The following is a 13,441-nucleotide window of genomic DNA, read 5'->3' as shown; positions in this document are numbered from 1 at the left end:
TTGCATTAAGTCAGTTGAAATACTTCTTTTGTTTTTCACAATGTGAGTAATTAATCTGCCAAGGGATTAGAAAGGTCCATCCAGACCATGAATGCCTCTCTACTTACATGGTATGAAAGTTTATTACCTGCATGGCTACAAGCTTATCCCTAATGCCTTTCATGAGAATGGAGTTGAAAGTAAAAGTAGAGTATCACAGCTCAAAATTTGAGGTAGCACAGGAACAGTGGTAAACCATCTCCTGCTCCTAGAAAGCTTCTGAGAGCCTGTTAACAGCAAATTTAACATATACTTTCCAAAACAGGTATAGTTTTTAAAGAAGGAAAAATGCACTGTAATTTCATGTCTATTAGTTTTGCTTTGCTGCACCAGATTAAACAGAAACAAATTAAGAAAAGGCAGAATGGATCAAAATGTGAGGAGAACACCTAAGCCCGAAAAAAGGTAACAGATGGAACCTGTGATCAAATTTAGGTAAACCAGGCAATTGGTAAAAAAGACCCCCTCCAATTGAAACATTTCCTAGTGAGTTATTTCATTAGTTTCACAACATAGTATATAGCCTTTGGGTTTTGTACTTGTATTACATCTTGATCAATATAAAATTTAACTGTACAAAGATGGATACAAAAGAACAAACCTGAAAGTGTCTGTTTGCTTCCAAGCTGCTCTATTCTAACTTTTATTGAAACAGAACTAAACAAGTTAAGCACTTTGAAAATAACAATACAACAGAAATTATTTCTTTTTATCCATTACTGATTTTATGTTTAATTACATAGATGAGATAAATAAATATATATGTTATAGATTTATCGATTGCTCTTCAGAAAAATGTAAATTCTACACCTTTCTCTATAACACACTATTTGCATTGCATTAGAAAAGAATTGGCTCACTAAAAAAAAACAAAAAACAAACCAATAATCCCACACTAAAACACAACAAACTCAACTTGCAAAGTATCCAGAGTTACTCTGCAAGAGTAAAATTCAGCCAAGTCAAAAGCCAGAAGACAGTACTTCACCTGTCCTCTAAAACCTTGATAGTGTCATGAAGTGCTTTTTGCTGTTCTCTGAGCTGTTGGTTTTTGGTATAGAACTCTTCAAGCCTCTCTGCATCCCTGAAAAGAAAAGGAGGAAAAATTAGTTCTAGCTTTAAATTGCAGTAATTACTTTTTCACTAGAGAATTTTCTCTGGCATGTTTCTTTCATACCCTCGGGAAATGTGATTATCATGAGCACAAACATTATGTTGAACATACAAGAAGTTAGTGTTTCTGATTAATAATAATTTGCAAATTAGAGGAAAGATGCAGCTAGTTTCTACTTCATAATACAGGTGATCTTCTGTTATATACCTTTTGTTCAGGTAAAAACTAGAATTAATGACAGTCAAGACATAAAAGCTAACAATGTTCAAGCAACAATTTCAGAGAATAAACTCAAACACTTCTCTTACACCTTACTGTGTTGTGGAGCTGTAGGGAATCTAATGGGAGCTTTCACAAACAGGTCATTTTGTTCTTGGCATACCAGTGAGTAAATTCTGCAGTGTGGCAAATCACATTAGTTTGGAAATCTCTGAAAAGTCTTTAGCTCCATTCGAGGTTTACTTCCTCAAGAAGAAATTCTCTGTAGAGCATGTATTCCCATAATATGTATAAAGACAAAAGAAGTCTCTTTACAAAACGCTCAGAAGCAGTTCATCTTGTAGAAAACTCCTTCTCTAAAAATCAAAACTAACTAATTGACAAAGGATATTTTCTCCTTAAAAGAGCTAAGGAAAAATAGTCATGTTAACTCCCCAATTTCAGCTCCCTTTCAATGTTATTATTAGATCACAACAACTCTTCAAGATGCAAACATGGTATGAGTGACAAGACATCATTATTTTCTACAGGGATATTAATGTTCAATAAAAGTTAAGTGCCTGAATCTGTGCAACATGACAGTGACTAACTTCTGAGAAATTCCCAGTTCTTCTTTCTATCATGGAATCCTTTGTATATATCCATGAAAGCAGTTGTTTGTTTTCAGTGTGCCTGAGATGGATTATTTGTGGAAGACATGAAATTGGCTCATGAAAGGCTGTTAAGCACACACACACACACACACCAGGAAATGAAAACATATTTACTAACTTGATACAGTTCTTTTACACAAACAAACTTTTAAATTGGCACTATCCCTTTAACATATGTTTAGCCAACCACACTTTCATATTGCTGGCATTACAGTAGTTCAAGAAACTAGCAATCATAGGTCATAAAGTGAATGGGATAGCTGGAAGCTTCTACAGTGTACGGTCACATTTTATTAATCTTTAAATTTAAATACAGATGCTTTATTTTTTGGTACTATCACACAGACCCACACAGGCCATTCCAATTGCATATTCAACCTATAAAACAGTTACATGTAAACAGCATGAGGGACTACTTAAGGCTTGTACTTCTACTTGGGAAACACAAAATGTTAAAGGTCTCTTACCTCAGTTCACTAACCAAGTACAGCCAGGCCATGACAAAATTCAAAGTCTGAAAAAAGCAGGCTGTATTTTCTGATGTTTAGGACATTAAAAATTCCCTCCAGCAAAAAAGTAAATCTACAAAAACTCCCTCATTTTTTTTGTTTATGCCACTCACAGGAGGCTTAAAATAGCAAATTTAAAAACTGTTTCTTGTCAATTAGATGTCATCCTATGGCATTAAGTCATTTGCAATAAATAAGTAAGATATTAATGTACACTAATACTACATGCCTTTCACCTAAACCCTGTAAAATGCCCCATGAAGACAGTAAAACAACAGAAGGAACTAGGCTTTTGGTTGGGTTTTCTCTCCTTATAATTCCAGCGCACCTGATAAACAGGACAGACTCTGTGGCTACGAAGGCACTGCATAATGGCCGGTCTCTGACCCAGGGTTTACAAGTCATTAGCTCCAATGCTGGAGAGGGATACAAAATAAGGTGCTCATTGTCAGCTGATTACCAAGTTTGAAACACTAAACCCCAGGTATTCAGATGCAGCAAGGAGAACAAGACCTCCTATGTAACAGTTCTGTAACCACAATGTGGCAGCTGTAGAAAGATTCCAACAAACAATGAGTAACCTATTTGGTACTTGTTCAGTCACATCACTGATAATATTCCTCATCTAGAAAACTGACTGATCAATTTAAGATTCCAGAACAGGGAAGCAACTTATGATACAGCAAGCTAATATCAAAAGTAAGGGATAATTTCATAATTTCAGATTAAAAATGAGCAACTATTTAATTTAAAAATTATACTTAAGAAATAAGACACCTTGTAAAGAGCTCTGTACATCTTCACACAACTTTAGCTGAATTATTAAAGTAAGCAGTGTTTTTACACATCTAAAGGAAGAATCCATGAAACCTTAATTGATCTTACAAGAATTGCATCTCATTAATGGGACTCTGACTCTCCTTTAATAAATTATATCATTAAGATGAGTACTTACAAGCATCTTTCCTTTTTCAACTTAGATATTTTCAGCTGTAAGCCTGAAAAGTGGAAAGAAGAATTACATGTTATAGAATTTTGATTTTAAAAAATGATTGAGACAATAAATTAACTCCCTGTTTGCCACTGTTATCTGCAAAGAGAGACAAAAAATGTCACTAATCTGGAGAGAAAAAGGTTCCTTCTGGATTTTTTGAAGGTGTTCTACAGGATCTTGAAAACAAATACAGTCATTGTGATCTCCAGGAAACAAGGACTTAAGCAAACACACAGATTTCAACTTACACAAGTAAACAAACACCTTTGTGAAATAACCACATATGAATAGCAAGCACTGACAATATTTCATTGACTATGCCCACAGAAGTAGCATAAAATATGTTCTGTGTGCACATAAATTCATAATACAACACTGGAAATGAAGCATCCAATCGCTGAACTGAGAAATGCCTTACAGTGTATATGTAAAATGGAAACAATAAAAAGATGTGATTCAAGGCTTTAAAGCACAGAAGGACAACATCCTTCTTTGGAGATGTGCTACCAAACTCCCTCAGTCAAAGCTTCCTTGGAATATCTGAAAGTGAATTGATGAGTGATATTTCACCCGTGGCCTTTCTCCCCCTAAGAGTTCTATGCTCCTAACTCTATATTCTGAGCAGAAGGAAAAATGTTTTCAAATACAACTGATGTTCTCAGCAGGAGTGGGCAGCTGACAGCCCAGGGGACAGAACACTGTCCAGCCAATCTGCTTGCAAGGCCTTGGGTGTATTTGTATGTGCACAGAGACAAGAAGATATTTGTGCACAAAACAATTTAACAAGCAGGACACAGTGTTATGGAAATTTATGTGATATTACCCACACACAAGCTGGCCATTCCTATTCCAAACAAACAGAAATAATCAGATCCCAATGACAGAACAGTTTCTTAAACAGAAATCCAAGAGAAATTTCCATATCACATGAGAAAATAACATCATCTAGCATGGTTATTTTCTTCTAACTATGAAGGGTTGCTACCAACTTCAGGTTGAACACTAGATGTTTTGTAAGCTCTCATGGAAAAGCATTATGCATTTAGGATAGCAGGATAAACTTATAAAACCAGAACACTTGTAAGAAAACTTCAGACAATTTTGAATTTTAGCCTAAATACAGAGCTGATACTTCATCTTAATATAGAAAATGTAGGTTAAGGCAACTAACAATTTTTTCTCCACTAACCACACTCAACTAGGAATAGCTCTAAGGGCAAAATTAATTGCTTGAGAAGGTTCACTCCTCAGGCCACTTAAAATGTCAAGCCAGCCACAGACTCAGTGAACCCATACTTGCTACAAGATGCCAGTGAGACAATGAGTTAAAAATCCAGGCACACTACTTTAAAAATTCTTAGGAAATATAGCAAGATTTCTTTTATCTCCAAGTGTTCAGCACCTGTAAGAAGTTATGTTCCATCATGCAGATCAGCACAGAAAGACGGTTTATTTTTTTAAGCAGTTGCTATTCATCAAGTCAATTAGGCATCTGCAATTAGAAGCCCTATAAAGCTTGCTTTAAAGCTGCCCCACACCCATGGGAAGGAATGAAGCTGCACAACAATGCATCTCCTGTACCAACAGGTAGTCTGTTCAGTATTTAGGATTGTAACTTTGGCAACCCGAGCGACCAATTCAAGAGGCAGGGCTCAAAAGGCCCAGTACTGTGCTACAGGTAACACTATCTCCCCTCTCACCTGAATTCAGGAGGAACTAAACTAGGAACTTAAAGGTTGCATTTTTTCCTAGTTCAAATGACTGCAATGAGAAGGCAGGAAACCAGCCTGCTAAATTTATCCAAGAGCCTTGAATTACTCCATCTGCTGTAGTCTCTCCCTTTTGCTTTTCCAGAGCATTGAGAGTTTTCAAGCATGCTCATTTACGGAGCTTTGCTTTTTCAGGTTTCCTTATTTAACATAGGGAGCACATAAAACTCTGTGGAATTACACTATGTCTCTTCCCAATTCAATTTTATCTTTTGCACAATATTTTTATGGAATAGACAAGTTGTAGACTATATAAATCTACATTTGCTAAAGCTTGTAAGTGCATTAATAAATGACTCTCTACACCTATTAAAGCAACAGAGACCTTATTTAAGCTATCATTAGGCAGATTAATTAAACTATTTTATGAAACTTGTTATTTGATTAGACTATATAGCTATAATATTTCAATTAATGGCTATGGTGATTTCTGTTCTGATGAATTTTCAAAAGCATTAAATGCACTTCCTTAAAGCTGACAGTGCCTGGGAAGACCACAGAATCTTTATCACCGAGGATTTCTTGAAACAAGTTGGACAAGCTACTGTCAGCAATGACACAGACATAATCCTACCTCAAGGGTACAGAGATGGACTACATGACCTCCTAAAATCCCTTCCAGCTCTATTTTCTATAATTATTTACTTTTGAGGAACTTCCAGCCATTTCATTTCCTACAGCAATCTATCAATGAGATTGCTTTCCTCATAAGTTTCTCTCCTTCTATGATTACAGTTTTTTGTCCATTGATATCTTCTGCTTTTCAGAGGTAAGCAATAACTAAAAAACCCAGACCATTCTTCTACATAAAATACTGCTCACATCTCCACACTGATAGATATTTTAGAGTTTCTGATTTAAATTAATCCTCAGAAACCATCTTGATTGACATGCAGCAAGCATTTATATAATTATTTCAAGCAAGAGGTAAGAATTACCACCTGTAGAAATAAATCAGTTTACAAAAAGTATTAAATTCCTTTGAATCTTCTGGGCACTACAGAAGTATCCCACACGTAGGAAATAAAAGCAGAGTTTTAATAACCATTATTCTGAGTTGTTGAGCACTTCTGAACACCATGAAAAGTCAACTGACACTGACCATAACCAACATTTTGGAAACTGGGATGTAGGTGTCCTACCCATTGTTTCATAATGAATTTAATTTAAATAATAGCTATTTTTGGCTGAAGAAGATTCCACATTTGAATCTTTTTGGAAGTGATCAGTTTAAAAGAACAAGAAGCTGGATTTCTTCACATAATGGTGAAAAAACACCATTTCAATATAGTAATACCAAAAACACTTTTCAATATAGTAATACCAAATTTCAATACAATCCCTTTCAAACTGCAGGAATTTAAAGTATTCCTCAGTCTACATTCTATAGATATAACTTGCATTGCATGTCTGACCATGTCAAGTTCACGTGTCATAATTTCTACTTTTCATGGATTTTAAATAAGAAGAATTCCACCATTTCAGTGTTCAGTACATTGTACATGAAAGAAGCTTTTTCAACAACTACTAACTTTCCCTTAATCCACCTTCTACCACCTTTAAAATAATTTTTGCTGACATTCAGATTGGAAACTCATGAGTCAATTTTAATTCTTATTTATAGACTTCAGAAACAAGCAAAGTCTAGGCAAGTCTGTGTTTGATGTTTCTAAAATATCTTCCAGTACCATTTTCTATAAGAGGATCCCCACCTTCTGAAAAAATTAACTATCCTTCAGGCATGTCTTTGATGTTATCATGGAAGACCTAATTTTACCTAACACAGTGTGGGACATACTGACAAAGGGCTAGGCATGAAAAAGACTGCCTGGTGGCAAAATTACCTGCATGCACCACACCCTGCATGCATTCTAAAGAGTATCTTGCTGGCATAAAGAAAACCCAAACTTGCAAATCACGTGCTGCACACCCCAAGAAACTAGAGAAAGGGTCACTTAACCTAAGTCTCTACATCAGAGCTTTTTGTTTGTTAAGTTTTTGTTGTTCAGACATGCCATAGATTGCCAGATCCCAGTCTGCCAGCACTTCCGCGTTTATCTGTGGTTGACATCACACCCACTCCAAAAAGAACCATCAACAATTTATAAAATATTAAAAAAAGGTTTTTTTTTGTAAAACTGTAGGCCATATGTTAATGTAAAGAAATGCTACTGTCTGCTATAGTTTTTTTCCAGTTGCCATATTGGTATATGCTTTTGGGTTGCTTGTTTGGTCTGGTTTTTTTAATAATCAACAACAGTGTCACAGCCTAGTGCTGCAAATAATTGAATCAAGACTTTCAGTAGGAGGCATGTAACATTTATTAATTATAAAACAATCTCCAAGAGTTTTTGAAACCAAGAAGCGATGGTCTAACTGGACCAAAATGGAAAGACCTGAAACTGTTTTGAAGGTAGTAGACACAACCAAGGCCACTGAAATGCTCTAGGTAAAGATCCACTTGCATAACTACAGCTCTTAAATTACAAAAACTCAACCACTTTTATTCCAGCCTAATATAAATACTATTTCATACATAAAGTAAAACTTCTTAGAAGACACAGTCTAATACTGTTTCAATTCCATCCAAAAAGAACGGATCATGTGATTTTAGATTAGCAGAACAAAATGTTAACTTATTTAATGTTTTTAGCAAAAATCCCTTGTGAATAGTCCTTGTAAAACAATATTACAATAGCAATACACATAGTGCAATAATTCATCTTTTCTGAATTACTGAAGAATGAACAGACAGTAACAGCCAATCTGTAGTAAAATTGTTACTAAAAGTCACATAATGTAAGAATAATCATATTATAAAAACATTACAAATTCTGTTAAGAAAATGCAGAACACTAAAATCTGAAGTAATAATTTTCCCTTCAGTAACATTATTCTGCAGTGTGATTTTGCACAATCAATAGGGGAAATAAACAATGCAAATAACTTTAATGTATCTGAAGTAACTAAAGCCAAAAGAAAAAGAAAATAATCCATGGAATAACATGGTTTGGAAATTTGAATCACATTCCATTAAGGGTGAAGTAACACATAGATATTTTGTGGGCAAGCAGAGACTCCATGTAACATTGTGTTACTTTTTATTCACTGACCTAGTAAATAATTTATATGTGTTGATAGTTTAATTCTGTTAAACCAGACTTAGGTGGTCAATCTCTAAGGATCATTTGTAATCATCAGGTCCAACTTTCTGCACAACTGAAAACATTAAAAATCTATTTAGTTCAATGCAGAATATTTTGGTTCAAAGTTTTCCTGTGGTAACTGACCAACACCAACTTTAACCTGAAACCCAGCCTTCAATGATTTACCTTGTACTTCTTTATCATGACATTCCTTCAGTTTGGACCACAGCTCTTTGAAGAAATCTCCTGCAGGTTCTGCAGAACTAGGGCTGCCACAGCTTCCTCCAGATGCATTCATCTTGATTTTTCCTGCTCCCAGCTTCTTTGACTTGCAGAACTGGCTCACTCTCAAACTTGATATTTTAAATTACATAGTTATGAAACTGTTTCTGAAGAGGGGTGTGCATCTGTAACAACAGAATGAAAACACTTACATTTGAATTTATCAGAGCATAACTTGTAGCCATGGATCAAATGCAAAATTTACTGTCTATCCTTGCTGAGGATATGTATTTAAACACTTTCACACTGACAGTCACCCTGAAAGCTTAGATGATGCTAAGTATTTTGCTGCAGGTAATTACAAACTAACAGAATTTTCCTCTCCTTAAAAAGCTACCAACTTAAAATTAGGTTAAAACACTTAAGAGTCTTTATTTTTTTTCATCTCAATATAGAATTATACCGAATTCCTGTTTTCCAAAAGTAAGTCATAGTGCCAAAATCTGGCTGTCAGCAAAAGCATTTGTCAAAAGTTTTATCAGAGATGGATTTGTCTGTATACATCCTTTATATAAACTTGGATTCAAATGACATCCTTTTACAAAGAAAAACTCACATCCCCTTAAAGTGTTCACGATTTTTTAATAAAATTATTCCCATTCCCTGATGAAAAAAAAAAAAATTGGAGAGTAAGCACAAAAATCTATACATCTCCAAAACATTAATATTTGAGAAGAACAATCAAAGTCAGCTAGCTCTGTCTTAGAAGCTTGACTGCCTAGAATATTTAGGATAATCTTACCCATAATTTTCACTTGTTTTGAAGGATTTTTTTACAGAGATGATGCCCTCAGGCAAACTGTAGAGGAAGCATGGTCCTGATCTGGCTCTGAGCCAAGGCAAGATTCAATTCTGCTGGCACTGAAATACTCCTGTAATCTCTGTCCTTCAGTTTCCCTGTGTGAAACTGGACATTCTAAGTTTTCCCCATTTTTAAGCAGTCAGTTTAAAACAAACACTTCTGAACACGGGAGTGTCAGTACCAGGTGGACATATCTCTGTGACCTTGTAATACAAAATGCAGTAAGGAAAAAAAAACTAGATATTTTGTACTATTCCTAAATTAGCAACTTGAGCAAGCCAACCACCAATGCCTATTCTGCCAAATGGAAAGAACAATTTGCTCTCCAATTTTTGAGGTATAAGCTATAGTTGAGATGATACAAGGCCTATGATTAGTCAAGAAGCTGCATTTCCTATCTTGCAAGCCTTCAAACAACTCAACAGTATCTGAATGCAGCTGCTGGTTTAGCTGGTTCCCCAGATTCACCACAATAAAATGTTCAGTCCAGTGGTCAGTAACCAAGTGTAGGGCCTGGAGGCTTTGGTTCCACTCTCCTGTCTCGTCTCTCTGTGCACCGTTTTAAGTCACTTTTTTTCAGTCTGGCTGTCTTTACAATGGAATAAAAATAATGGAACAAAACATGATTCTCAACAAAAACACTTGATCTATATGCTTTCTATAGTATAAGGATATTTAAATGTTACACTAACGAAGCCAGCAGCTCCACATTTGCTTTAACCTCCATCCATAGCAAATTCAGTGCCTATTTCAGGATATGGGCTTCATGTTAGCAAATGTTATCTTCAGAGAAATCCTTAATAGAAAATAAAATTACCCTTTGAAATTAGCAATGCCTACAAGTCTTCAACAGAAGTTGAACGGTGATTTGCTTGCATCTTTGCAGCTGAAATGCTCCACTTTGTGTGCAGCCACATTAAGCCATCTTACAACGCTTCTTTGTGGAACCAGTTGCCTAGTAAAATTAGGAATGGCTTTTAAACTCTGGCTTTGCACCCTCAACAGATGTTTCAGGATCAAGCTTTTTCTCCATCAAGCACTAGGGCAGTGAAAACCACACGCTTGCTTTCACTTACTGTTTCAGATTTAAGTCTGTCAGATGACTCATCCCCATGGAAAAGTCACCTGACTCTAGACAATAAATGGTGTCCGTAGGGTTTGTTTTGGGTTTTTTTCCCCCAAGATGACTGCAAGAAAAAAAATACACAAAACCCACTCAAAGTTTTTTGCAAATTATTAGTGCATCAACCGACTACAAATAGGGAAAAAAGAGCAAGGCATTTTCCCAAGCTTCATCTGCTTCAAGATCCCAAAATGATACATTGCTTCCTGCAGATGGTCCAACCTCCCCTAAAACTCAGGGAATGCAAGAAGCGTTCAAGTGGAGCCTTTGACAGGCCTGGGCGGCTGCACAGGTGTAAAATGATGGCTTAGTCCCCAGCCCCAAGGAAGCGCTTTCCAGTCCTTAGGGGGAAAAGCGCCAGAGCTGGATGTAGGGACACTGGCAGGCAGGGTCAGCACAGGGAGCTGTTTGGGGGTGGAAGCACAGAGCCAGCCCCTCTCCCGGATGTCCTGCCTTGCTGCTATCCTGCCGACTGCCGCTTTCATAGAACCACCTGAAAGCCTCCATTTATTTCCCTCTTCTTCCACAACCCAACTCCCTCCGGCACCGTCAGGCTTTCCACGGCCTCAGCAGTGACTGCCTCCAGGAATCCATCGGCACTGATAACGCGCCGAGGCCGCTTATCGGTGCTGATACCTTTCCGCCGGGGCCACACCGCCCCTCCGGGATTGCGGGGAGCACACGGCCCCGATCCCCGCCGGCTGCTCCTACAAACTCAACTCTGCTGCGCTTCCCGGCGGTGAACTTCGCTCTCCTTTCCCTCCTGCACCAACACCGCACAGAAAACTCACTCGACAGACACGCCGGGATGCTCTGGGAAATCCTGCCATGACCAACACTTGGGAGCTTCCCGCCAGGCTCGGGTCGCACCCCGCAGCCGGGACGCCAGCGGAGCGGTATGGCATGTCCCACACGCCGCTTGTCCCGAGCGGCGGGAGCCTCCCAGACGGAGAAAACGGGGCTCCCTCGGGCAGGCGGGGCAGCGCCTGAGGAGCGCCCGGCGGGGTCCCGGGGCCGGAGGGGCCGTGTTGGGCCCGTCCCCGGGGCGGAGCGGGGGCGGCGCGCTCGCGGTCGCTCCCCGGCGGAGGATGAGGAGAGCGCGCGCCGTTACCTGGTTGGCTCCCGGCGGCTCCGCGCGCCAGCGGCGGGAAAATAGGAAAAACCGCAGCGAGCGCCTTCCCCGCCAGGGGAGGCGGGGCCGAGGGCAGCTCTCGCGAGGCTTCCGCGCTGCTCTCGCGAGAGAGGGGAGCGTGAGGGTCTGAGGCCCCCGCCCGGGCGGTCGCCGGGAGTTCGGGTGGCGGGGGTGACACAGTGACAGGGTCACAGGATGAGCTGGGTTGGAAAAGACCACTGAGGTCATCGAGTCCAGCCTTTGACTAAGCACCACCGTGTCAACTAGACCACGGCACTGAGTGCAACGTCCAGTCTTTCCTTATCACCTCCAGCGAGGGTGGCTACCCCCTCCCTGAGTAGTCCATTCCAATGTCTAATCACCCTTTCTGTGAAGAAACTCTTCCTAAAGTCCAACCTAAGCCTCCTCTGGAACAATCTGAGGCCACTTCTTTTTGTCCTGTCCCTTGTTTCCTGGTAGGAAAGGTTAACCTCCACCTGGCTGCGCCCTCCATCCTGGTAGACACCCATAAGGTCTCGTCTGAGCCTCCTCCAGGCTAAGTAGCTCCTCATGGACATGTGCTCCAGACCCCACACCAGCTTTGCTGCCCTTCTCTGGACATGCTCCAGCACCTCAATGTCCTTCCTGAACTGAGGGGCCTAAGGCTGATGGCCTCACAGTGCCAAGTACAGGATCCTGCTGGCCACACTATTTCTGACACAGGCCAGGATGCCATTGTCCTTCTTGGCCACCTGGGCACACTGCTGGCTCATGTTTGTTCATCGACATCACCAGGTGTTGTCTCAGCCCTCTCCTCCTCTGGCCCAGTACTTGGGGTTTCCACAGAGAGCTGCCAGAGGACAGTCAAGGGGACAAGCCAAGCCCTGGCTGGTGCCACAGTTCAGTGTCACAGCAGGCACAGAACACTCTTTAAAATCAAGGGTGTGAGCAGGAGCCTGCAATGAAACAAATGCTGCCCTTGCCTTCCTGAAAGAAGTTCTTGCTGATTTAGATGTAAAAAGGATCATTGGGGTGTACAACTGTGCCAGAAGTGGCCTTGCCTTTAAGGCTGTGCTGTTAAATCTTGTCTGTGCCCCAGTATTTGTATTCTGGTTGCTGGGGCTTACACACAGAAGTTTGTGGGAGGGCTTCCCCCCACCCTCTTGATCTTAACAGTTTCCATGGCTCATCATTTTACTGTACAACAGAGCAGCTTAGGCATGTTCTTGTGTTTTGTGTGAGTACAGGAACCAGTAGGCACATATAATTAGTACAATATAAGGCTGCTAAATTTTTGTGTTACTTCTCAGTGTTATTTTTTTTTGCCCAAATTGCAGATCAATGTTCCCTCATTCATTGGGACCAGCCCTGCTGTCTGCAATGAGATAAACCTCTTGATTTTAGGTAGTTCTTAGTGATGAAATAGAAATAAAACAGAGTTTTTCACTATTACTATTCTGTCTTCACGTGATTCCACTGGACCATTTTGATACATATAGGAACTTGTGCAGAGACAGCTTGGTGGCATGACTAGAAGACATAATGGTGATCAGTTTGAAAGGGACAGTGCTGCAAACATATACTTTCTAGATTGTTCATAGCAATATTTAAAAAATTAAGTGTTCAGGTATTTCATAATTGTTAGTAGCTGTTCCATCTAATTCTTTTTACATTACTCAG

At 39.3% G+C, this 13,441-nt stretch overlaps 1 protein-coding gene across 1 annotated transcript in view; it reads right to left on the bottom strand.

Annotated features, from left to right (window-relative positions):
- Window positions 1-11,840, bottom strand: part of RBBP8 (RB binding protein 8, endonuclease) — a 34,210-nt gene extending 22,370 nt beyond the window's left edge. Inside the window, exons 1-4 of the mRNA XM_058026939.1 lie at window positions 11,762-11,840; window positions 8,630-8,850; window positions 3,490-3,532; window positions 1,028-1,123 (exon numbers count right to left, since the gene is read on the bottom strand). Coding sequence (XP_057882922.1) covers window positions 1,028-1,123; window positions 3,490-3,532; window positions 8,630-8,741 — 251 coding nt within the window. The 5' untranslated portion in view covers window positions 8,742-8,850; window positions 11,762-11,840. The remainder of the gene's footprint in view (window positions 1-1,027; window positions 1,124-3,489; window positions 3,533-8,629; window positions 8,851-11,761) is intronic.
- Window positions 11,841-13,441: the final 1,601 nt, after the last annotated feature.

Source organism: Melospiza georgiana, chromosome 1 (genome assembly GCF_028018845.1).
Source record: "Melospiza georgiana isolate bMelGeo1 chromosome 1, bMelGeo1.pri, whole genome shotgun sequence".
Taxonomy (NCBI): Eukaryota; Metazoa; Chordata; class Aves; order Passeriformes; family Passerellidae; genus Melospiza; species Melospiza georgiana.
This window is presented reverse-complemented; position numbering and strand designations above follow the sequence as displayed.